Source organism: Aptenodytes patagonicus, chromosome 5 (genome assembly GCF_965638725.1).
Source record: "Aptenodytes patagonicus chromosome 5, bAptPat1.pri.cur, whole genome shotgun sequence".
NCBI lineage: Eukaryota > Metazoa > Chordata > Aves > Sphenisciformes > Spheniscidae > Aptenodytes > Aptenodytes patagonicus.
In genome coordinates, this window is record NC_134953.1 from 35,559,127 (window position 1) to 35,585,464 (window position 26,338).

The following is a 26,338-nucleotide window of genomic DNA, read 5'->3' on the forward strand; positions in this document are numbered from 1 at the left end:
ACATCCCGTCCCAAGTCCTACTACAAACGTAACACTTCTAAGTCACCAAAAAAGAAAAACAAAACCAAAACCCCAAACCAGTGCGTACAAAAATATAGTCTCTAAAAAAAAAAATCCCAATATTAATAGGCAGAAATGTACAGCCATACTAAAACCAGGGAGGGAAAACTTTCCGGTCTCGGTGTCGCCGCTGTCGTCGGAGCGGATCGGTAAGGCACCCCCCACATGCAGACAGGGGACCGGGCTCTACACCACACAAGGCACCAGGGACACCTCACCACGACGGCACTGCATGCATCCATCCTCCCGCCGCAGCCCCTATGTACACCCGCTGGCCCGCTCCGGCCCGGCCCGGCCCGGCCCGGCCCGCTCCGGCCCGGGGGAGCCCCGCGGCGCCGCCAGGTGCTCATCGCGCCCCGCCGCGCTCGGCGGCGGCTCGGCGGCGGCTCAGCGGCTCAGCGCTGGGTCCTGCGCGCCCCGCGCCGTCAGGGCGTCCGCGTCCGCGCCGCGCAGGGGGCCAGGGCGGCGGCGCCGCTCCCGCCGCCGGGCTGCGGGCACCCGCCGGCGGCGGCGGCTCCTTTCCGCTCCTTCTGGCGCAGGTGGATCTTGGTGTGCCGCTTCCTCTCGTCGGAGCGGGCGAACTTCCTGCCGCAGAAGTCGCAGGCGAAGGGCTTCTCGCCGGTGTGCGTGCGGATGTGGGTGGTGAGGTGGTCGCTGCGGCTGAAGTTCCGCATGCAGATGCGGCACTGGAAGGGCTTGTGGCCCGTGTGGATGCGGATGTGCCGGGTGAGCTCGTCGGAGCGGGAGAAGCGGCGGTCGCAGCCCTCGGCGGGGCAGGGGTAGGGCCGCTCGTGGACCGGCGTCTTGCTGGGCCGGTTGGGGTACTTGCGGGGCCGCAGGATGGGCCGCAGCGGCAGGTGGTGCGGGCTGTAGGCGCCGGCGGAGAGCCGGGCGCCCGCGCCCTCGCCCCCGCCGCCGCCGCCGGGAGCACTGCCGGGGGCGGCGCCCGCCGGGGGCGCCCCCATGGTGAAGTTGCGGATGGTGGAGAGCGGCGTGAGGGGCGGCGGGACGCGGAGCGAGTCGAGGGGGCAGGGGAAGGGCTTGCGGTCGGGGCCGGCGTGCAGCTCCCGCTGGCACTGGGGCGGCGGGAAGAAGCCGCCGTACTCGGGGATCATGGTGAAGAGCCCGCCGTCGGCCGCCGCCGCCTTCGGGGAGGGGTAGGAGGGCGGCGGGGGGAAAGGCAGCGCCCCGCCGCCGGCGGCGGGCAGGAAGGCCGAGGAGGGGTCCTGCGGGTACAGGTCGCCGCAGCCCGAGTAGGGCGGCGGCGGCGGCGAGTAGAGGTGCTCCAGGTCGGCCGGCTGGCCCTGCGCCATGGTGCAGCCGAGGGCCCCGGCCAGCGGGTTGGGGGAGGCGGCGGAGGCGGCGGAGGCGGCGGTGGCCGAGGAGGAGGCGGAGGAGGCGGCGGAGGAGGCGGAGGAGGCGGCGGAGGAGGGCGTGCTGACCCCCTGCAGGATCCCCGCGCTCACGATGTTGATGATGCCCTCGGGGTAGCAGCCGGCGCCGGGGTACTGCGGGTCGATGGAGAATTTGCCCATGTAGGTGAAGGTCTGGTTGCGGGAGGCTGGGGCGTTGGGCGCGAAGCCGCCGCCGTAGGGCAGGTCCAGGGCCCGCTTGTCGCCCATGTCCACGTTGATCATGCCGTCTGGGGGGGCAAGGAGCCGGTCAACCCTCCGCGCCGCCACCCGCCGGGCGGCCCGGCACCGGTCCCGGTCGCCGCCCGGCCCGGCGCGGGGCTGCGGCGCGCACATGTTGCGCTCCGGCTGCGGGGGCTCCGCGCCGGCCCCAACTTTTCCCCCGAGCCGGGCGCGGGGGCAGGGCTGCCGCGAGGGGCGCCGGGGATCCCGGCCCGGCGGCGGGCGAGCCCCGGGGGGCCGCGGCCCCCGTCCCAGCCCGCCCCCCGCCCGCCCGCCCGCCGCCCCGGGGCTCCGCCGCCCTCCGCGGGCGGCCCGGCCCGCACCTGCGCGGCCGCGCGGGCTCCGCTTACCTCCTGCCACACCGCTCATCTGGTCAAACGGCCCTGCCAGGTCGGCATTGGGGAAGATCGCGACCGAAGTTGGCAGCGCGGCGGAGATGTCATCCGCGGGGTAAATGCCCTCGGGTAGCTGGTGCACAAACCCGCCGAGGGTCACCGGGATCTTGTCCACCGCCTTGGCGGTCATCATGGGGGCAGCGGGGCGGCCGGGGGAGCGGCGCTCCCGGCCAGCGGTGCGCGCTCGGGGCGGGGAGGGGAGAGAGAGGAGGGGGCGCTTCCCCCTGCCTCCCACTACCGGCGCGGGGGGACCGCGGGGAGCCGGCGCGGCGCGCGGGGAGGCATGTGCGGGCGGGCGGGCGGCCGCCCCGTCGCGGCGGTGCGGTGCCCGCGGTGCCCCGGGAGAGCCGCGCTCCCGCCGCAGCTCGCGCTGGAGGACAAGTCTGGCGGTAAGTATTTATGGGGGCCCCCTGAATGCCCGGGACGTCACTGCCCATATAAGGACTGAGGAACGGGGCCCGGCGGTCACGTGAGCGTCCGCGTGCGGGACCCGCCGCCCCGCGCCCGCCCCGACCCACCGCCCCCCCCCCCGCGCTCCGCGCCCCGCGGGGGCGGCCCCGACCCGCCCCGGCCCCGCTCGGCCCCCGCCGCGCCGGCAGCGCCCCGCCGCCGCCCGCCGCGCCGCCCAGGGGGGTATTCCGGTGGCGGAGCCCTTGTCCTAAAAAGGCGAGGATCCGGCCCCGCCCCGCCTGCCCTTTTTAGGGCTCGTTCCGGAAAATTTTAAAAAGCTCGGAAAAGCAGAGGAGGTCCCGGGGCCGCCCCGCCGGACCCCGCTCACTTTTCTCAGCAGCCCGTAACCGCAAAGCAGCGGCGGGTCAGAAAACAGCCGCATTCACGGAATCCGGCTTCTCCTTTCTTACAGAAAAAAAAAAAAAAAAAAAAAAAAATTTTTGTTTTTTGTTTTGTTTTGTTTTTTTTTCTGAATTACGGGTGGAAAGTGGCGCCGAGCAGAGCGAGCGCGTCGCTGCTGTTTTTGGAAAGTGTCTGATCTATATATACCGTCGCGAAAACGGAACCGCTTGCTCCGCCGTCGGTGGGTTGTTATTGTACCGACGGGCGCAACCGGGGACGGGACGGGGGGGGGGGAGGGGCGGCGGGGGGGCACGGAGTGCCCCCCCGCCGCCCCTCCCCCCCCCCCGTCCCGTCCGCGCCGCTCCCCCCCCTACTCAGACCAGCCTCTTGCTTCCACCACCGCATCCCGCTTCCACAGCTTCCCGAGGCCCCATCCTCAGTACCACTTCCACTCCCGTTTTTGCTTTTCTTTCCCTACGATCTCCTCCATAATCAGGGTATCAAACGAAAGAGTGCCTAAATTCTAGCTTCCCCCCCCAAGTACTAAAAATAACCTCCCTTGTGCCTCCCTTCCCAGGAGAAGCCAATCTTTCGTACGCTGTTCCCAAGCTCAGAGCTTGCAGCCCCTACATCTTCTTGCTGATGCGGGTGTCAGATGTAATAATTTTTGAAAGCTGTATCCCATGCTATGTTCATGTCACTAATCTCATTACTTGGGAATATTTCATCTCATGGCTACTTATTCCTGCTTTTAGGAAAGCAACTCTCACATATGGTCTGTAGCGTGCAAGGCCCCTTTTCAGTGGTCTGCGGAAAAAAAACCAAACCGTTGACAACCCAAGCAGCAGCAAGACACGGCAACATACGAGAGATGCGACAGAAGTGCACTCCTGTCCCAAAGCAACAGGCCAGAGAATACACAGGAAGGCTAAAAACTCTTCACTTTCATTTTTAGCTGCAGATATCAATGTTTTCGTACATTACAGCACGTGCCACAGAAGCGTGGCATGCTCGGGTGTCCCTATGGCGCGTGCACTTACCTCTGCCTCGGGTCCCAAATGCTGTCACAGGGTGTCTGTCTCCCGGGCCCCTCTGTACCCACCTCACACCCCTGCTGAGAAAGGCTCTCCCAGCTGCTCCGGTTTTGTTTCACTGCCTTTGGTGATGCTCTGGGTTCGCTACCTGTCCGGTCACGGCAGAGCCCAGGATAGACAGGAGTGTGCCTGAAAAAGTAAAAGTTTTAGGGGCATTTGTCATACTTGCTAAGGAACAGTAGGCATAAACCTAGATATTTTCCTGAATATGATCGGTGATCGGGGAAGCATGCACAGTAATTAGTAAATATATAATACTTAGTGTTTTTTAACGTGGATTTTGTTACCAGTCCTTTCTAGCACTTAATGCACAGCCAATACAGTTTGGCATATGAGATTTAGTTGAAAGAAAGTTCGTGTTCAATTTCAGTAGGATTCTAGATATTTTTGTTTAAAAAACCCATCTCAATTTAAAAGTTAAATTGTCACAGAGAGACAGAGAGAGAGACAGGTTCTGGGAAATTTGACTGAGAAGTGGGAGCGATTGTATTGTGCCTTTCCATTACAGCCGAGCTATAATTGGTCTAATCGCTACTATGAAAGAACAAAATATTGGAATCCGTTGTACAGCGGGGCAAGTTACTTTACATGAATTTGAGAAACAGGTAACTCTAAGATCCTCCTTACTGCAAAAAGTCACGGATGTGTCAGATACAGGTTTTAGGGATACTCCATAACACCTTCCTGTGTTATTTGAAAATACCATGTGCCCACTGATGACACTAAATCATAATGCACACAGGAGAAAGAAGAACCAAAGTTTCACATCCCACCTTAACCTCCCCACATCTCATTTCCACCTTTGAACTAACTTGGCGAATTTAATGTTCTTCCACTATGGAGAAGGATTCCATGAAAGACTGACATGAATAAAATTTAACGTACCTTCTGGCGAACTTCACCTAAGGAATACTACTATTAGTTGACTTTGTTGGTTAGTTTTAAAAGCCTTCTCACGAATGGGGTAAATTGTGTCTGATTTCCAGCCTTTACACAGACGATCAAGTCACTCGACTTCTCTCAATGGGAGCTTTGTCTGAATGGCGGCAGGATCTGGTGCAGGGCAAGATGGAAACGTAGTTAATGCTTGGTCTTCAGGAAGACGTTGACAGATGAAACTCAAATGTTTCTGGTCCCATTTCAGATATTCTTGCTGTAGTGCTTTGCATGTGCTTTGTGCCTTTGATCCCCGTTTGGCTGATTATACCAGACTCCGAGGGTTAGACCGTCCAACTCGCACTGACGTCAATGAGCCTTACACGCAAAAAATCCTACTGATTCCTGTGGTTCCTATAAACCACGTGGTTTCATATGACGGACAGATTGCTGGTGTAAATTGCCAAAGCCCCACTCGCACCAAGAGGGGAGCTGCGCCTCATACACACATGACGTGTCTGACTGGATACAGTGCTGACTGAGGAGGGTTCAGAGCTGAAGGGTGGAACTTCTCTTTTATTCCCAATTTCTTTGAAACCAGCCCCCTTTGGATTTATTGTATTTGTTCTTTTAACAAGGTGCTAGCTGACGTTGCACTGGGTATATTTTCCTGCAGTCACTCTCTACTACAAGGACCTGAGACAGGAGCTGTAGAAATAAAATTGTCCTTGCCTCCATACCGGAGCTTGAGAGTGGCTGAGGAAGAAAAGGCAGCTCATCATCTGCAGAGCTAGCAGCACCATTTAACCAGCTTAACATCACACATTTGAGTCATCCCTCCGGGGGGTTACTATGCTTTTGTAGCAAAACTCGACCGACCTCGTGTGCTAACAGCAGCAATGCTGGTAGGCCTGCTTGGGAAACGCACCCGGCCACTTCCACTGTGCACCCTACTGCTTTTGGGAACGTTAAGGTGGCCCCAGCTCAGCAGGCGCCCTCGAGAGTGAGGACTCAGCTGGGAGCAGGGACTTGTTCCTGGATAGGAGGTGAGTGACCCTATCCTCTGAGAACAGCAAGGGATGTCTGTCCTAAGTCTGGGCTAGAATCAGGTTGGGGTTGTTATGTTTCACGTAAAAAAGAAGTTCTTCTCTCCAAAGCTGGATTTCAGTGCTCACTGATGACACAAATTTCCTAAATTTGCCCCTTTTCACTGGGGGTAGACAGGTCTGGCATGTCCTCACAGGAGGAAATGCTGGTTTACTTATACCTCTTGTTTTGCCAGGGGTGTCTGCTGGATTCCCAGACTGCAGGCAAAAGCCACTTCCCTTAAATCTACCCTCACAGGCCTGATACAGGCTCTCAGCCTGTCACTGAAACCTGGTACCCAGCCAGGGAAACCTGCTGTAAACATGAACCTACAGAAGACAGCTGCCTGACTGCTGGCATGCTAGGAGAAGGGGATGGTTAAAGAGTAGAGGAGAAGACATCCCAGTCTGCCCTTAATTACAGTACCTTGAAACCACACTCTGCGGTTTTCAGCCAAGGCTGCTTGTTGTCTTAGGATGAATGCCTGTAAATTTGAAATAAGTAAATGACTTTATTGTGAGGATTTGGCTCGGGAGAGCCTTAGCAGCATCCTGAAGGGTTATTTAAATGTCAATAACATTTTCTAATTCAGGCTATAGGAATTAAACAAACCCATGTGGAATCAGCAAGTTACTAGTTTAAGTACGTGTGGCTGAAAACAAGCATGTGTGACAGAGAAAACTTCCAGTCAAATAAAAGCAACAACAAACTCGTTTGCCCAAAACCTATTCTCGTTATTAAATGTGCAGAACATTTCCTGGATATTCTCGTACATACTTTCTAGCGTATGTATTAAATCCATAGTCCTACCTGTGCACACCCCTTTCGTTCCTCACGTAACACCCGAGGGAAAGGACGTTCCCTGCAGCCGGCGGGAGGGGAGCGGGGAGCGTGTGCGGGCTCCACTGCCCTCTCCTGGGGGAAGATGCTCCCGGGAGCCGGCGAGGACACGGCAGCTGAGCAAAAAGTGGTGCGCTGGGCTGAGTGCTGCTGGTGTTTCACCGCATAACAGCACCCCTAAAGCTTTGCACCACAGACGTGCTACCTACACAGAGACCAAAGTATAGCCCCATTGGGTCAGAGAACCCGGCCAGGGCAGCAGGGCTGCCTGATGGCTGTCCCACTGGCTGTGACCCCCGTAGCCCCAAAGGTGTCAGGATAAAGACTGCATACCCTGGAGAGGTGCTGGGAACAAGCCACGGAGGGGGCATCCCTGACGAAAAGCTAAAATACCAGCTCTGCATGATGCTTGCTGGGGGAGCACAAAAAAAAAAAAAAAGTTGCTTCACAACAGGGAAAATAACTCAGATACACATATCATTCATGTGACAAGACTCTCAAAATAATGATGACTTTGTTTCTGAATAGCAATAGTCTGACTGCTAAGCTCTACTTTCCAGTCCTCTCTTCTGATAACAGTTTCACTTACCCTTGTATTTCCTGCGCTAATGTGTCTCCTGTGCTTTGTGTAAATAACGCCTTGTCCCATGGCTGCACTGGGCCTTCCAGAGGGAGACTAATCGAGCGCACCCCTTAACGATGCAAGTGGCTTTCTTCCTTGAAGGACTGAAATAAAAGAAGTAAAGCAAGTGTAGCATTCTCAGTTCTCCTGTTGGTCCCATCACCTAGTGTTTGAGTACTTAGAAAGCTTGTCAGAAGGCTTTCTGGACATACTCAGTTTCTAGGAAACAGCGCCTTCAGAACTGGGTACGGCTTTTTATCCTCAACTGAGGAGTAAGGTCACGTATGGCATCTCTTTTCAGCAGACCAGGAGGGAAAGAAAAACTCTGGTACCATTTTCCAAGCAGCCTTCTGAGAAGAGAAGCAGAAGAGCTCTGTGGGGTGTTTCTCAGAAACTTCTCAGCCCTCCAGGGAAGCTGGAGCCATTCACAGGATTTCTAGATTGCCAAGGACTCATTTCATTTGCCCTGTCTATGTGCCACTTCTCAGAACCTGTTTCCATTTACGTCTCATTTCTCTGGGCTTTGGTCTTAAACCAGTCTGCCTTGAGCCTTGAAAACCCTCAGCTCTTTCTGCTGGGTAAGTCAGTCTGAGTGTGGTTCTGGCTTTTCCTTAGTTTTTATCATTTATTTTCTGCTCCCGAGGGCATGTCTACGTGCTCCAGTCTCACCAGAAGACCATCCTGACTGTGAACTCCTCAGGAGAAGGGTGTTCAGGTTTATTTTCAGCAAAGTTACTCAATGGATTGCTTTCTGTCAGAAACTGCCAAGAAAGTTTATTGGAGTAGATAATATTTTAAAAATCCCACAAGAGATTAAAATAAGCAACATGTTTTGCTTTAAAATTTCAAGGGCCAGATCTTCAAGCGGTATAAATTAGCATAAGTTTTCTGGTGCTCTAACCCCTGCAATCTGAGTGAAAGTCAAAATTGGACATGATTTTATTTAAGGTTTGGTTACTTTTCAAGGCTAAAACTCAGACTGCTCCTGAGGGTGGGCATGGTCCTTTTCATTCTGTATTTGGGCTGCTTCCACCTGTTTTGCAGGAGTTTGTTTCTATCTTTGATTTATTTTCTCTGCTGCGGTGTATTGTCCTTATTCTTTCACCTCCCCTCTCATTCACGTCTCTCTCTTTACTCTCTATTGTCCAACCTTTTCAGCTCTCTTCTCTCTCTTCCCCCTCCTGCCTTTCCTCTTCCTTGGTAGTTCCTTTTCCTTCCCCCTTATCTCAGCATTGCTGCCAACAGCTATATTTGGAATAGAGTGGGAACAAGCTATTCTTGTGACTTTACTTTGAAATAACTGAGAGGAGCAGATGATTTTCTTTGAACAAATAGAGGATACATTGAGGAGAAGGCAGGCTAGTAAAGTCAAAATGACATTGTTAGGGAATACCTGCCCAGCAGGTTTGTCTTTCCCAACTCTCAGGATAACTTAACCAGCTATTAGTTCTTGTTTGCTCTGTTTTAGCTTTAAATCCTCCTTTTGTGCAAAATTCCTCTCTCCAGGTTAGTAACCCGAGGTCCTAACAAGGCCTAGTTCATCACCACAATGTCTGGGCACTCACACATCAAGGGGAATGACTGCCACCTAAAATCTCAGACGCCAGAATTAGCTGAAACAGGATATATACTTGTTTAACACTTGAACTCAATGCCGTTGTATTTTCTGGTGTAGTCACAGGATACTGTTATAGAGCCCCACTTTTATGGGCTCGCACAGAAATATGCTGGGAGGAACAATTTCCTATCAAGCAACATGATTTCTCCATGTCCTCTCACATTAACTCCTTCTCATCACCACCTGTTCCTCATCACCCCTGCCATTTAAACTGCTGTAAGTAATACATTAACAAAGCCAGCGAGAACCAGAGCTACATGAACAGGACAGCACAGAACGTATTTCTCCCTATCCTCCATATTTCTGTGATTATACGATTAACTCCCACATTGGCAAACCAAACAAGAAATGAGGCCAAATGAGAAATTCAGCATCATGGCTTAGCGTTTTGTGCCTGTGCCAGAAGACCCAAGTCTATTTGTCTGCTCCCAAGTGAAGCTGGTTCTATTAAAACCGTACTGCTGTACATGTGTTTGTGTGTGAAACTGCTTCATACAGGGAAAGATACATTAAATTATATGCAGAAAGATGCAGGGACAAGATCTTTCCTTACAAGTTAAACATTCAAAGGAGAGATGGCTGCTAAACATTAAACGAGAATCTAGAAGTAAATGATTCTTCCATCCATCGATGACTTCCTGGGATTTTATAAACCAGCTAACACAAATGGTCATGCTGACATGGGGCTTCCACACTTGTCTCTGCAATAATTGTTAATATGTCCAGTTTGCCAACAGAATACATGTCAATACCAATGTCTTAGGAGGGCAAGGCTGACGGAGCTCTAATGTTTTTCTATTGGAGCATCTAATAGAAAAACAGATCAGTCTTCAAGCAAACAGACTCTTTTCCATGTCCACACTACTACTATCACTGCCACCACACATCTTGAATGTGCCATACCAAACAGAGGCTAAGCAAAGTGAAAAAGGAATGATTCAGGCTAAGAAGTGACATCTACTTTCAGCACTACCACTAATCCACAACAGAAACTGCCAAGTGTCTCTTTGGGCTTCTGTCCCTTAAAACTGAGCACAAGGGAATTTGGTGTATGCTGCAGACATAACAATATAATAACATTTCATACTGAATTAAATGCAAGTGCAATGGCTGAGCGTATTTCATCAGTATCAGATGAGTTTTTGCAATTTTGTGCTGCCATAGAAAGCGAATATATTTTATTTTATTTATGTGTTCCCAACCTCAGGTCAACAGACAAATGAACTTTGATGTATTTGGAGAACACTGCTAAATCCATGGTGAACTCAGAGAGGATTTAGCCGTCCTCTGTTACCTCTCGTCCCCTGCCCCATCCTCACCATGCTGGCAACTTGCAGCTTTCCTCTCAGCCTCCTTGACTCCACATGCTCAGTACAGCTGAATAACACATCTGAAAAATAATCTTTAGGTTTAAGGCTCCCAGGGCACTACACAGGGCACAGACCTGGGCTAGTCTGCTGACAAGGGAGCTAGCCCACAGCTGTATGGCCACAAACAAGTCTGCACTCACTGGCCCAGGGACCAGAAACTGCTTCCCGGGCTCTCAGGAGTGCCGATGTGCCTTTCCTTTTTATTATTGAGCAGATGCAGATGTGACTAAGGCTTGGCTGCATCTAAGCCATAACTGAACCCCACTGAGGTTTGCAAAGTAGGCTTTCCCCAACCTCCTTGGTCTGGACCAGCTGAGAAGATGAGCATTTTCTGAGCCTTTCTACCACCACTCAGGATAGAGGGAATTTTTATACCCAGAGTTAGAGTCCTTGCCCACGGTGCGTGACATGCTGGATTCAACCCTCTTTTCTGCCTGAATGCAGCTGAGCCCATTTCTTCCACTTTGTAGGATGGCGCCCAAAACCATGTTTCAGAGTTACTCTGGGGCCTGCCGTGTCTTTCTGATGCAGACTTTGAGCTTTATGTGAAGTGAGCCAGCTGGACTGGCTCCACAGCGGAGGTGAGGGTACCTGCCTGGAGAAGGGCCGAGATCCAGTAGGAAGACACAGCTGGTGTCCCAATTTCCACACTCTAGGTTCAAGCAGGTCGCGAGGAGCTGACAGGCTGTGCATCTGGAGGAGGGTTAATGAGAAAACTTTAAGTGCTGCGTTACAAGTATCAATTTGCAGTTAGAGCCACAACCTGCAAGTACTTTCCAGGCATTCAAGGAGGGACAATGACTCTTGCCATAACCCACAAAGGACGTGGGAAGAAAAGATATGAAGAAAAAGCAGCACCAAACAGATGATGTTTTTCACTTTTATCCATAAGAAATATCAAAGAACAGGAAGTATTCATCCTGTGATGTACAACACACCTTCCTTAAAGCTAGGCTGAATAATCATCATACCATAAACCCCGTCCTGTGATTCAGGACAGTGCTTGTGCTGGAGCACACTAAAAACACCAGGCCTGCAGCATGCCCAGAGAGGCTGACCAGAGCTGCCGTGGACTTTGCAGGCTTTCTGATAAGCACACTTATTGTAACACAATTTAAAGTTGACAACGGGTCTAAAAACACACACAATGTCAGAGAAGGAATGAAATGTTGCTTCCCTCTCTCCCCCCCGACCTCATTACAGGCTAAGGAAAAATAATGTATGGAGAATAATACTTCACCATCTAAAGAGTTTTTCTGGTTTCTAAATCTAGTGAAGAGTCATTGTATATTTTGACAGAAAAATGAATCAAAATAATAAAGTGAATACAAAATTATATTGCTGTCAATAATTTAATTTATACAAAATAGCACTGTGACATGGTAATTGTTATATATGAGGCAGCATTCAGTATAATATTTGGAGAATGCATTATAGAAAGTCAACATTTAACTACTAAAATCAACTTACATAATCAAAGCTGTCAGGGAATCTTTACAGTTTTATATTAATTTGAATGTAATTTACTATAGAGGTGTCATTCTTAGAGGTGCTTACAATAGTTAATGATCTCTGCATTTCCATTATAAAATCATATTTTCAAAGGTTTATAACTTGGTCTTAAGAACTTTCAGCCCTCCGGCACATTTTCCTTTTCCTTACAAAAACTATGTTAGACGTTTTAAACTTTTCTCTCAGAGCAGAAAGTGTGGTTACTTTCAAAATTCATTTTGAGGACTTGCTAATTTGCTGCTTGCTACCCAGGGATCTCAGAAAAAGAAAGGTTATTCACAGTAGAAGACATTACAGTTACATTCTTTTCTTCCACTTTCCTGAATATTTTACCCCTCAGACCATTTTTCTTGCTGAAGGCGTCTAAGCATCTTCTAATATTGCATCCAAACCTTCTCTGCATCGTTCCTTCTCTCCTTCGTATGTTGCTGCCGTTAAGCTTTCTTCCAGGTCCTTCTCCTCATCTCAGACTTTGACTCCTGGCTCTGTTCTGTGTCTTCTCACAGATGTCCATGCTTACCTTGGCAATTGCAACTTCCACCACATCCATCAGTTAATGGGCTCTCCTGGCTGCACATTTCCTCAGCCTCACCCCTTTTTTCAAGCTGCAGCCCTAATTCACTTTTCCAACTCATTAGAAGTCCAACAATTAGTTTTGCTCTAGCAAGTACATTTCTCTCCCTGATCTTACAGGCTTGATTCATGCCAGACATTACCCATCAACCCACCTAGACCTGCTCTGTTGGTTGTTTGGTGATTTTCAGTTTACCAGCCACAGGAACTACACAGCCCTGAGGCACTAAAGCTGTTTCCCCCTGGCCCCAGGCTTTCTGCCCAGGAGGTAGGACACTGCAAACCAATTGTCCACAAACACATGGAGGTTATTTTCATGGTTACAGGTCATTTCCAAAACCAGACTTCGAAAGGCAAATTGTCAACACAAAGCTATTATCCATAATAAAAGCAAAGCCAGTAATTACCTTGTCTGCTTTGGTAGACCTGCTCCAGTTCATCAGTCTAGTTTTCTCAAATCCTGCTCAGATTCACTTTTTTCATCCATGTCAGTTAGCTGTCATTTTGGATCCCCTAGCCCCTAGCTTTCTGTAACCTCAGTGTTATTAGACCAGACATGTTTGAGCCAACATGCACAACTGTATCCAAAATCTAAATCATCACTAGCATGTAAATCTAGATTTACACGGAAGTAGTTTTGTCACTTGTCCAGGATCTCTTTATTTTCCAGGTGAGGAGAAGAACTTTTTAAAGTATTTGTGGTGCTCTATTCTAGCCATTCTGCCTTTATATGGCCACTTTTGTCCAGTGCCAATACTTAGCCAAAACACTTCCTTCCCTTTTTCCATCATTGCCATTTTCCTTGTTTGAAAAAATGAATGTATTACTTTCTAATAATTCAATGATGTCACAAATAAGATGGGAATCTCCTTTCCCATATGCACACAGAGAACAGATCTGTAGTTTCAGACAAAAAAATCTGTTGTTTACACATCACTTTACTGGAGCTGGAAAGAAAAACTATTTCACAGGCATGATGTTTTGATGATGGACTTGATTCAAGAAAAATGTGGTCATATTTAGACTGGATGGAACTGGTGACTGACTCAGCGAGATGGCTTAACTCTGTAACTAGGGCAGATAACAATGAGAAAGACAACACTAGGAGCATTCTGTTTGATACTTCAGATTCATAATTTAGTGGTACAAAGGAACTCTAGAAATCACTTTTTTTCCCCAGTGGAGATTCAGCTGGACACAAGCAGTGTGAGTGTCTGGATAAATCATATTCTATAGAAGCATTTGACACACTTCAGATCTTTATTCTGGTTTTGAAAAAAAATACTAGAAGACTGGCTGTAGCAAGGACTACTGGCTGAAGGTTTGCGGATGTTATTTCATCATTCTGTGTGCTGAGAAAACAGAACTAGAAAATGAAACTTTAAAATTGCCAGAGAAGTCAGGGACTGTATGGATCTCTCCTCCTGCAGAATGAATGGGACCTGACAGGCACAGGACCCTAGAGGATGTTCTTCCAGACTGGATGACGATTCTTGCATTTTCACTGTTCCTCACAGAAAAATCTACCAGACCGGTTTATCTCCATTCAATATTTTTACTCCTTGGATCTCAACGAAGAGGTTTTCCTCTGAGGTAGGTAGTGCTGCCCGCTCTCCCGAGGTTGACGCCCACTTCATTCAAGTATTCCTAGTGCAGCAGGGATGTTAGTGGCTACTGGCTTGCAGCCAACATCCCACACATTTCCTCCGCAGCAAAAATGCCTTAATTCTGACCCACTGCCTTTCAAGTAGATAGTGAAAAAAAATCAGTCACAAAGAGCTTTGCTTTTATCTGTATTTCTCCTTCAGAAAGATCTGAAAAAAACATCAGACATTGTCCTTTTCTTTTCTTTTTCAAGGTCCATCGTCAGCAAGGGCGAGGTTTGGTGCTGCTGTTAGAGCTTGAGCCCAAAAAGAAGCTGAAGGCATTCAGACAGTGGTGCTTACAGATTTGGGTAAAGGGAGTTTGGAAGCAGGGTAACTGCGGAGGGGGTGGACCACATTGCCTGCCATTGTGCCAGCAGACGCATCCAGCGCTTCTCCTACTCAGCAGCTCTTCTGCACACCATTCCTTCTGAATCAGTTCAACCATCACCTACTGTAGGAGCTTGTGTTTTTTCAGGCAGGGCACTGAAAAAAGATCAGAAGGGACAGTAACTTTTGGCTCCCAGCTGAAGTTTTCCATCCTCAGCACAGATATGAAGAACACTGCTGATGTTACCCGATAACTGCGGGGCGGTATGTTCCAAGCCCAGCGTCTGAATGGGCAAGAAGAAAATGTACACGCTTACAAACTGGGCATGTTACAGGCCTGGCACGGCCGCCACTAATGAATTTGAGTTGTGAAAATTATGCAACACACACGTATTCTTACACCCACAAAAGCCAAACACATACATGGTTTTAAGACCAGTGCATGGAAAAAAGGGTGTAGTGGAACAAAGCTGTCCATTTCATAACTCCATTGCACACAACCCTAAGGGAAAACAGCATAGACAAACAGGTCTTATATTTGTTCATCTAGTCAAGCAGAGGTGAGGAGAGGTACGGTGATGTTCACAGGGGAATGTGGAGCCCAGGATTACAATCTGATATACTAGGAGGGCTAGAATCAGAAGCCAGGGAGAAGAAAAGGGTTGGCAAACCATTTAGTTGATTTCCAATGGTGCTGTCAGGATGAAAAAAAGATAAACTACCCTCCAAATTAACAAGTGATGTAGTCAGAAGTATTGGAGGGAAGAGGTTAAGAAATAAATATAAATCAAAAAGGTATAGGGAAAGAAACCCCCAAAGACAACAACAATCTGGGAAAAATCACCAACAAGTGCAAAGCAGATGGCAAAATCTTGTGATACAGGTAGAAAGATAGCCTACTTCATTCAGTAGAACAAGAAAGTCTGGATGACTAGAAATAAGAAAGATAACGAAAATGGAAAGAAAGGAATTAATTAAAGAAACCATTACACTGACCTTGCATAAATAAAGTTTCAAAGATTGCACACATGCTAATCTGAGGAGCGGGATGGCTAGAAGTTTGGAGACAATTAAAAAATTTCACTTCTTGATAGCAGGGATAAAGGTAGAATTTGAATGGAGATTAGATGTATTTGGTACTGTTCCAGCTGATTATGATCTTGGAAAAATTACATGGAAACCGATGTTGCAATATACTGAATTTAAGGAGAATTGCAAAATGTACAGATGAACTCGAGGAACAAAACTAAAATAGTAAGAAGAACATAGGTTAAAATACAAGCTGTAGAAAACTGACAGCAGGAATGATTTCAGAAAAAAAGAGGATAGATAAATTGGGTAAAACAGAGGAAAAGGCTGGCACCCATCATTGCCATGACACTTGCATTACATCTCACTTCCAAGTGCAGAGTCCAATTTGGGAGAAGGCAAGTAGCAGAATATACTCTTTATAGGGAAAAAAAGGCTTCTTTCTTTTGCAAGTTCCTGTCTCAGTAGCCATTTTATGGGGCTGCCAATCATGGCAAATCAACTGAAAAGCCAGATCATTTTCTAAAGCATCTACCTTCCTAGAGAAAGATTTTAAAGTTGACTGTGTACAATCCAGCTGCTGCTTTTAATCTTTCCTTCACAACAGTAGTTGTTTTATTACTTTGACAGTCATTTTTAGCCCATGAATAGTACCACAGTCCTTGTAAGATAGGGAAATTCTTTTGATCTACAATTTCATAAGGTTTAGCAATGGACAAAGGATTTTTCTAGTATACTTGATCACACACTTGCTGAAGTTTAGGCTTAGAGCCAATAAAAAAGGCACTGAGCTACCCATTTGGAGAAACACAAAAATCCTTTCTGCTGAATAATGACTGCCAGAAAAAAATTAATTTATTATAAAAATACTACCTATTAATAGAAGATTACAAACAAGATTACTCTTGAAATAACTTTGATACATTGCCAAAATCACTTTTAACTTTCACACTGTTTTCATATAGTACAATCTAGAGGATAGAAAATACGGATGCAAGATAAGCGTTGCATATAAGCACAAAAAAGGCAGGCATTTCAAGCTGTCTGTAATAACTAAGAGAAACTGGGAGAAGACTCAGGCAGACACAGAGCAGTTTCCCAACATAATGGCTTGTTCTATTTGCTCTACAAATAAGAACTGTATGTTTTGTGCAATCTGAAATACTGTATGAAGTCTAAAATAAATTTCCAAACAAGAATAAAAAGCCATTCATCAACCATTTTGAGTGAAAAAGTAATTTAAAATTATCAAATCTGTAATTTTTATTAGCACAGGCTGCAGTACTTTGAGCACTTACACATATGTTTAACTTCACACACATGTGCATCCCATTTTCTTGTCCTATTCACACTGGAACCCATTCTATTTTTCCTTATGTATAAGGAATTAAAACAGAAGACCTTCGTGATATTAAAGTGTAAGGACAATGTTTCTAGGGCAGCTATCAATTTAGCAGCTAGTATGAGTTAGCTATGAGTACATATCTAACAATGGGGAATATTTAGATAAGTAGCTGAACTGAAGTCTAGCTTCTTTGAGTTCTTTCTAAAACAGAAGTGCAGCAGTGGGTGTGTGTGTATATATATACACTTTTTTTTTTATATATATATATATATATATAAAGAAGGACGTTGAGGTGCTGGAGCGTGTCCAGAGAAGGGCAACGAGGCTGGTGAGGGGTCTGGAGAACAAGTCTTATGAGGAGCGGCTGAGGGAACTGGGGTTGTTCAGCCTGGAAAAAAGGAGGCTGAGGGGAGACCTCATCGCTCTCTACAACTACCTGAAAGGAGGTTGTAGCGAGGTGGGTGTCGGTCTCTTCTCCCAAATAACTAGCGATAGGACGAGAGGAAATGGCCTCAAGTTGCGGCAGGGGAGGTTTAGATTGGATGTAAGGAAAAATTTCTTTACTGAAAGAGTGGTGAAACATTGGAACAGGCTGCCCAGGGAAGTGGTGGAGTCCCCATCCCTGGAGGTATTTAAAAGACGTGTAGATGAGGCGCTTAGGGACATGGTTTAGTGGGCATGGTGGTGTTGGGTTGACGGTTGGACTCGATGATCTTAGAGGTCTTTTCCAACCTCAATGATTCTATGATTCTATGATTCTATATATATTAGTAACTGAACTGATGAAGCCTGGATTGAGTTTCCTTTGAAAACTGTAAGTCCATTGGCATTGCCAATTTCCATAAACACATTCCTTTCTAAAAATCTACACCAAGCTTAAAATCTAAACAGAGTAAAAAGAAACAATTCTCTTTTTAGCTGGGTGCAGTTAGAAATCAGTCTTTTTGATACTTAAATGAGATTGGTCAGAAGGAAATCAAAGGATGATTAAAGGAAGAACAGGAATTCCTCCCCCACCCCCTGCACTGTTCAATTGTTCACATATCTGTAGTATTTCTTAAATAAGTCTATTTCAGAAGAAAAAAAAATTGGATTTCATACCTTTTGCCAGACAGCTTTTGTTTATAATATCTTGAAATTTCCACAGAATTCCCCAAAATCACATTTTCTGGCAAAATACCAGCCTGACTCCTACAGTCTAACATTCACAACACAAATATTTCGCTTCAGTATTTTCAGATAAACCACTGCCCTTTGGTTTCATTACATTCTCTTGACAAAATACTGAGATGTCTCTGTGCAATTATTAAAAAAAACAGAAGTCCTCCACAAACAGTCAAAACTGACCCCGGTATCACTGACCTCAAGAAATCAGCTCTTAGTGCAAGCAGAGATCTTCACCTCTGTTTTTCCAGTTTTCCAGATCTCTAAATTAAAGACTTTTTAAAGGCTCATCCTTGCCCTAAACACTTAGTTATATTTTCAGCCCCACTGTTTTGAGATAATGCACATCTCTGAGTTCTGCATATGCAAGATTTTTCTTTCCATTCTTTCCTCCAGATTAGGAAGACTCAGAGGAAAGAATTTGGCCTCTGTTGTTTGTTAATTATGTTCAGAAGTTCCTACAGAACATCAACCTCTTGCATCAGACCATGGACTTACGACCTCCCCAGCATTTGCCCACTCAGCCCTGTTAACTGAGTTATCCCCTGCCCTTATTGACTCTTGGACTTTCCCTTTGAGACCTCAGTCCACTAAAGAGGGAAAGATGGACTTACTGCAGGAAACACAGCCCCATGTTTCTGCATCCTTCCTGCCACATCTTGCAAAGTGCTTAAGACAATACATTGTGCAATAAAAATGAATGAAAATTTGAAAGCACAATTAGAGTTGTGCTCTGATAATCCATGCAAACTGCAGTTCATGTAGGTGTCCTCTTCTCTGAGTACTGTAAATAACTAAAAAGAGGTCTGGCTCCAAAGCCTGCTGAAGCCTGGAGCAATTGCCCCCCACAAAGTAAGATGCAGCTGAGGACTGTTCCCAGCACAGCAGTGCCTGGGGAGTTCCTGCTAACCCAGACTGCCACCGGCTGCCACCGTGCAGCTGATAAGCAGATCATTGCATGTACAAAGCAGCAGCTCCACAAGGCCTGCAGGAACTTTGTGCAAATGGGACTGGTTAAGCTTCAGGGTGCAGAGACTACCCCACCAGGACCATTCTGTTGTCTATAGTCGTGTTTATTTAACTGATGATTTACGTCTGCAAAAGCATCAACTTCTCAACAAATTATTCATCAAAAGACTAGCTCCACGCTTTCTGATTTCCAACACTGACTTTCAGGATATTTCATCTAATAAATCTGAAGTAGGTATGAATAAACAAACATGGCATTATACTAAGCTTATTAATTATGCACCAAGCTACACAGTGTTAGAAGTACACACAATACTGGGAGCTCATGGAAGATGAATCTGCAAAAGGGAAAGATTATCATCTACATGATCAGAAACCTCACTTTTAGCTTCACCAGTTTTGGGTGTTTTGGCTAAAAATGGATTAATAATTTCTGAGTTGTGATTGACTGATTTAGCATATGATATCTCTACATGATACAGTATATGATACACACTGTACCTAAGAACAATCAGACTAAAGTCTTTGTAGTGCGGTGTTCTGTCTCTGTTCATTTGTAAAATACAGCTATTCCTCCATCATTCTGTGTGGGACCAGAGAAACAATACAGAGCTTTTCACCTTGGAAGGGGAAGAAAGAGAGAAAGAGAAAAGGAAGTTCCCTTCTCAACAAGGAATAAAGGGCCCGATCTCTTGGCATCAATGCACTGAGTCAGACCGTCTCTTGTAGAAGGAGACAAATGTTGCCTTCTGAATTACAGTCCCATTGAAGCTTTTCTGCATAGCAGAGCAAATCATAAACACAAGGCCCTCATTAGCAGATAAAGCTTTCCCAAAAACAGAATAGGGACTGGGAAATCATTTGATTCCTAGACACTCAGAGTTTCAGCCATTGGCCCCAAGACAAAAGGAAGGAAGAGGCCAAGAGATCTGGCACTAAGCTGTGCTTGTAAGGGCCCTCCTGCAAAACCTCTTTCAGGCACTTGCAGGACAGTATCTGCTTTCGTTCAGGCTCAGCACCCTTACAACTCCTCACCTTCCTCCTTGATGTGACAGTGACTTCTGCAGCAATCACATTCCCCCACCTCCTTCTGGGGATGCTTGTTTTCTCCTGGCTTCATTTACCTTATCTGAAGTATCAGCCAATATCCAGCACTGCTGTATCAAGGGGTATGTTGCAAAATGCAGTTCAATGTTCTCTCAGTTTCATGGTACTCTAAGAAAGAAATTATGCTGGTGTAAAAAAAGGGTTTAAATAACCAAAGGAGGACTCCCATAGCCAATAACACCCTTGCACCTCATTTCTCTGTCATTCTCCCAGCAATTGGTCCTGGTCAGGGTGTTGCAGCATCATTCCAACAGTTGGCATGAGCACTGTCAATTCCCCTTCCTCCCAGTTCCCACCTTCTCCCTCAAATCGGAAACTGCTTTGTATTATTGGAGACAAGGAAGCATCCTCCCCTGGTAACAGATGCAATATATATAAGGAAAAGGATGAAAAATCAAAAATAAGCCTGTAGCATTTGTATAGGAGATATATATATATATAAAATTTGTATGGATCTACCTGTTATCCAAAGTTTCTTACATATAACTAAGAGAGCATTTGGTTTGCGATTTGGGGTAGGTGGTTTCTCATGCAAACATATGAGGCTGCATTACAGCTACAAATATTTCTTTTGAACACATAACACTGTAACAGTATGAAAATACCTATGCAAACCTTTTACGGGTGACGTTGTTAAGCCTTGTGCTTGCGTAAACCAAACAGACTAAAGTTGGGTATCACCTCTGTTAAAACTCGCTCATCAATTTTCTATGAACAGTTCTAAAAACAGAGAAAATGTCTGTATCCCTGATAAACTGAGTATCGATATGAAACAAAACCAAGTGTTCAGAAAATTTTCAACAAATGAGGTAATATTGTGATACATACTAGACCTCTCAGAAAGGAGAACATTGATTGCTAACAAGCTTCCAAAGCAAGCTGGATATGTAGGGCTGCTGGATTTTTTTTTCATCAATAAATTGTGGAGGAAATTGCAGAATTGATATTAATCTTGCCCCTTAACACTTCTTGTTGTGAGATTTCCTCACAGTCTATTTAAATTTAATTTCATAAATATCCCTTGAAAGTAGAGGTTTTAAAAAACCAAAATGACCTGCGCCCCCTGTACTGAAAGGTGAAGTGGGCTATATTTAGAATCACCTTTGCAGAAAGGGAACACCTCAATAAATGCTCTGCATGGCCATTTGTGACAGAGGGTTATGTGTCTGCCAACGCAACCTACATTTTTTACGCTAATAGTACAAGTCAGAATAAATACTATCTCCACTCATGTGACAGACCTTTGATAAAGCAGAATTGGCCTGGTTGATTAGGAGTACGTGTCAAACACAGATAATGGGGGAATCCCTTTCAGCAGCAGCACATAACCTCAGCAACCATAATGAGACCAATTTAATGAGCCTTCTGTTTTACAAGAGATATTAATTGCAATCCTGTCACATAAGGTACAATTCAAGATAAAATACGTAAAAAGGAGGGAAATTGGATTTCATTCAATTTTTGTCACAATTATAAATTTTCTTGCAGGATCATGAATCTCCCTGCTGCTGATCTAAATACTCTGGGTGGCTGACACGCTGCCGTAGAACAACGTGCATTGTTATGAAGGCTGTTGAACACTAGAAGAATGTCAGGCTTTTCGTTGCACCTTTCTGCCATTATGATTTTTATTCTACCCTGGGCAATTTTTGTTTGTTTGTTTGTCTTGCAAAAACACAAAAAGAAGGCACCATTCCCGTGTATCCATCCACAAGGATGCTTCCTCATCTCTCACCAGTACAATCATGATCTTATAAATGCTTCTGCAAGTGCTCCGTTTGACACTTCTTCAGTGAGGCTCACGGGCTTACAGTTAAACATACATCCAAGTGTTGCGCTGGATTGGAGTACAAATTATCTTCATGCAAGTAAATCAGAACTCTCAGTTCAGTGTTTCAATACCTATATCCTCATCCAATCACTCTTCATAATAGAACATGTGCTCTCTGTTTGTGTATTATATAAACTTTGTATTGCCAAAGCGTATGCTCTCAGGCAGGGCTCCTTCGATCGAGGGAGAGGGTGGACCTGCCAGATGATAGATGCTCCTGGCTGCTACATGGCAGCGAGGATGCTCTCCCACACTACATCCTCACCTGTGAGTCAGAGCAGCTGCAGGCTGATCACCTGTATGTGGCAGATGCTGAACAGTGGGTGCTGCCTGCATGTGCGTTGCGGCACTGAACAAGTCTCAGCCACCAAGTTGCACATCTGCTTGTGTTGGGGATTTACCATTAAAATTAATTCTAACAAATACATTGTTACTTCAGCAGACATAATGTGCTTCTGAACCAGATCTAGGTTGTCTTTTAACAATGAGTACACTTGCAATGAAACTCAGTGGCTGCAAAGCTCTGACTATAATATATGCAGCCCTAAATATTCCCAAATTATATCAAAATGGGAGAAACTTAGAGAAACTTAGTCCTTATTCCTAATCCAACCATCAGGTTAGAAGAGTGCAGTTTGCTTAAAGATACTGCAACAGCAGCTTTGCAGACAGCCTTGTTGCTAAAGAGCTGAATCTTAAAGCTGTTCATAATCCTAAACCTCTTGTCCTGGCAATGCCAAGAACTCCAAAAACACAACATGTACAACCTCTGAACGTATCCAGTACCTTGGTCATCAAAAGGTTGATTTTTTTCTCCTCACTGAGAAGGAAATAGGTGAAAAAAAGCAAAGATGGGCTAATTTTTCTACAAAATATGTTAATGGCATTCTTTTATTTTTCAGCAAGGAACAAGGACACCCACAAAGACGAATAGACTTTTGGGAATATTTAGCACTTAGGTAGGGCTTTACATGCTAGCCTGAGATATTATCTCAGACGGTTTAGGACATCATAACAACAGAGAGTCTAAAGCTGCTTGCTTATGAGAGTCCAGGCAAGCCCAGGCTCACCAGCAGAGTGGTTACCTTAAGGGACTTGAGCGACATGTCAGGCAGCTTCTAAGAAAACTTTCCTTTCATACATTGGTGCCAGCAGTAAGGTCCATCATTTTCTGCACAAAGCCTGCATATTCAGGAAACGTGGTACTGAAATTCAGCCAGCCGTACACATACCGCAGAATTCAAAGCACAGTGTAAGTCCGTCAGCCAAATGAAACAAAACATTGAAACACACACTTTTTAAAGTCTGGTCTTATTCAGCAAAATATTTGCATGTTTTTGGACACATCTCCGAGTGATAGTGGTTCCTAAACCCTGTCCTCAAGAAGTGACTCAGGGCCACATTTGGCCCAAAGATGCAAATATGTACTAATCTGGATTCTCAGAAGTATCTTGGAGTCCTAATTCATATTTTAAAAGTCCCAGCTAGAATTTATCTGCATTTTAGGAACCTCAGTAACTTTATAAATCCTGTCCAAAGAGTTTAATTTGCTTCTGAAAAGAGGTGCTTTAAAAATTATAAATATGTATTGCACAGTAATAGAACCTCAGCACGTACTCCCATACCTGTTGGACCAGAAAGCAAGTCTGACACTGGAAAGAGCAGCTCTTTACTGCTTGTATGGAAATGCTGAGATCATTCCAGGCGACCCTGTGCAGAGATAAAAGGACCAACAGAGTTTTTGTAAGCAGTATTTTCTGATTGTAAGAAAAAACCAAAATACACAGATGTGAGAACATTCACTGGTAAAATTATTGAATAATCATTTCATGATTTTGATTTTTCTTTTTTTTTTAAGATTTTCGTTAATAGAAAATAATGATAAGGTAAGACAGTGCAATATATCATTTCACACTCTGCACCCTGACAATATCCTTTCTGAGATTATTCATTTCATTTTTCTGAAAGGTACCATGTACATATAAGCTACTTAATTAAATACAGGAAGTTATCTTCTAGCAACCCTCTTCCACATACTGAACATGAAAGAGTACACTAGAATAGTGATAGCCCAATGCAATATTTTAATGTTGGAAAATATATTAGTTTTCAGTAATTACAGTGACTCATCAAGAAAGAGCAAAAAGAAAAGAATGAATATATTAACTCATTTTGATTGTCTTTTGTACTGTCACATCATGAGCAAATAAGAGCCTCACGTACGTAAAAGCAGCATTTGCTCTCTCCTGCAGGGAGATCACTTACCCACTGAGCTGGGATGGACCCTCTTCTGTGAAAGTCGCCCCCGCTCTCCCGCAGTTAACACGTTCTGAAGATCATCCTTTGTCTCAGTGCCTCTGGTCACATACTAGCAATGGACTCTGCTACACTGGAATTAATCAAACTGCTCCAAAGCTTTAATCTTTTACACAGCAGCCAGTGCAACAGAGAGTGTCATCTCATGAGTCCCATATTTGTACACATCCAGCAGAAGAAACATACATGTGACATATTGCCTTCACTGTGATCAACACGTCAATTGATATTTTCACCTTGTTCCGTGATAGCTGCTTCCTAAACCAAGAACCTATGAGTAAATAATAGCAAGGACAGATCCGTCCTCTTACATTGAATTTCAACGACCATGATAAAACCTGGGACTATCCAGAAAACAAGCCTTCCAGTATACAGGAAAACTAAATTACCAAACCACCAACACAGACCTACCAGACAAACATCTAGACTTCTCAGGATCAGTGTTAAAACGACACAAAGTGGTGCTCCCCCACCCCATAGCCTGGGCAAGGAATGTGGGAAAGTGTCAGATGCATCCTAGCATTTTTGTATGGCTTTTCCAGGACACCTGAAACACCTCAGGTGAGCACACACCTGACACCCTCTTGACCCTTCAGTTTGCTCTCCCTGCATGGTACCAGCTCTCTGGGACACTATGAACAGCAAAAGCTGCCAGGAGCCCCTGTTGCAAGGTGGCAGCTGCAACAGATGAAGACATCTAGTTACTGGTTTATGCACCCCCGCCTTCCAGCAAACATCCCAAATCCGCAGTTCAGGCCAAACCCTTTCCTTCCTTGCTAAAGTTAAAGGTAATGGTTAATGTCCAGGTCAGCAGTGCAAAACCTGGGGTATGAGATTTCGCATGAGCTGGGGAGTGTGTGTGAAAAGTGTCGTCAGCTAATCTCCTCTCGGTTACCGTTAGAGGAAGGTGCTTGTTATTCCAGGGGAAATTAGAATACTTTAAGCTCACAAAGTATTTAAAATGCAACTACTTCAAAAAGACAGGCTACAACTGAAGTTTTCAGCAGTGGCTTTCAGAACCCCACCCTCAGCAAAGCAGAAAGAAAAGAAATGGGAGCTCAGCATTTCTCACAAAATAGGGCTGTGTAAAACCCCCAGGCCAAAAATACTCTTCAGAGATCCTCGGAGAGCATAAAAGATCAAAACTTCAACCTCAGCCCTGTGTATCTGAATTGCTAATAGATGCTCAGTACTGTCTCCATCTGCAGCATCACACAACGGGGATTAGAGGTAATCATGCTGGAAGCATCTTCAAGACTCAGACTCAAAATTATGATATAGCATTTTCTGTCTTGCCCTGCACAAGGTTTTCCAATCACCAGTTTATGAACAGCTGCACCAACACTGCGCTGTTCTTATGTGCTAAATAACAATGGGACATTGCAAAACTACAAAGGCTCGTCCTGTCCATTTAACCAGCGTGTCACATGGAGACAAAGCATAATGCAGCCCTGTGAAAAGTCCACCCACAAACTTCATTTCACACTATAGAATGAGGCTCTTGAGTTCTCTGTCTTCCTCCTCTCACAGGAGTTCACACGACAGCAACTTAAACATTTTGGAGACTGCAGAATACAGCCTTCCAAAAAGTAGCCTGCTTAAAAAAAAAAAATTAAAAATATTTCAGTCTAGCTTGCTATTTCTTTCTTGTTCAAAACTGTTGTGTTCAGTTCGGTTTAAAATGTAAATCAGTACTGAACAATAAAACAGAGCAGTTGCCATTGAAGAGAAAAGCCATGTCATCTTATTAAAACCTAACACTACAGAATTTGAATCCACAGCACTTTGAAGTGAATATAAAATGCTATTACTAGAAGTGTTTTTTCTTTACTGAAACATACTGCATTAAATTGCAAGATAAAGTTTAAAAAACACTGCAGTATTTGTTATCAAAGAGGAGATATTTATTTTATCAATTTAACCCACAACAAAACTTCAATTATACTGACTCAGTGGTACCAAAAAAGGACAACCCCCCTCCCTGCATGCGCACACACACACACATACAAACACACACTCGTCTTACCCAAAGCTGGCAGAACAGTCACACAGCTCCAAAAGGAGGGACTAAAAGAGCAATAAAACCAAATATTAACTGTCAGAAAAGGACAGTTCTCAGCCAAGCTGTATTT

General features: G+C 45.7%; 1 protein-coding gene and 1 long non-coding RNA gene across 2 annotated transcripts; both read right to left on the bottom strand.

Moving 5' to 3' along the window:
- Positions 1-485: 485 nt before the first annotated feature.
- Positions 486-2,557, bottom strand: EGR2 (early growth response 2). Its single transcript, XM_076338156.1, is given in 3 exon segments — positions 486-1,702; positions 2,045-2,363; positions 2,365-2,557. Coding segments are annotated over 3 exon segments (1,698 nt in total). The 5' UTR covers positions 2,527-2,557.
- A 9,303-nt stretch (positions 2,558-11,860) lies between these two features.
- Positions 11,861-25,004, bottom strand: LOC143160941 (uncharacterized). Its single transcript, XR_012995455.1, has 4 exons — positions 24,156-25,004; positions 23,516-23,600; positions 20,077-20,167; positions 11,861-14,601 (listed from the first exon to the last, which is right to left on the bottom strand). It is a non-coding gene; the product is annotated as an uncharacterized LOC143160941 (long non-coding RNA).
- Between the last annotated feature and the right edge of the window lie 1,334 nt (positions 25,005-26,338).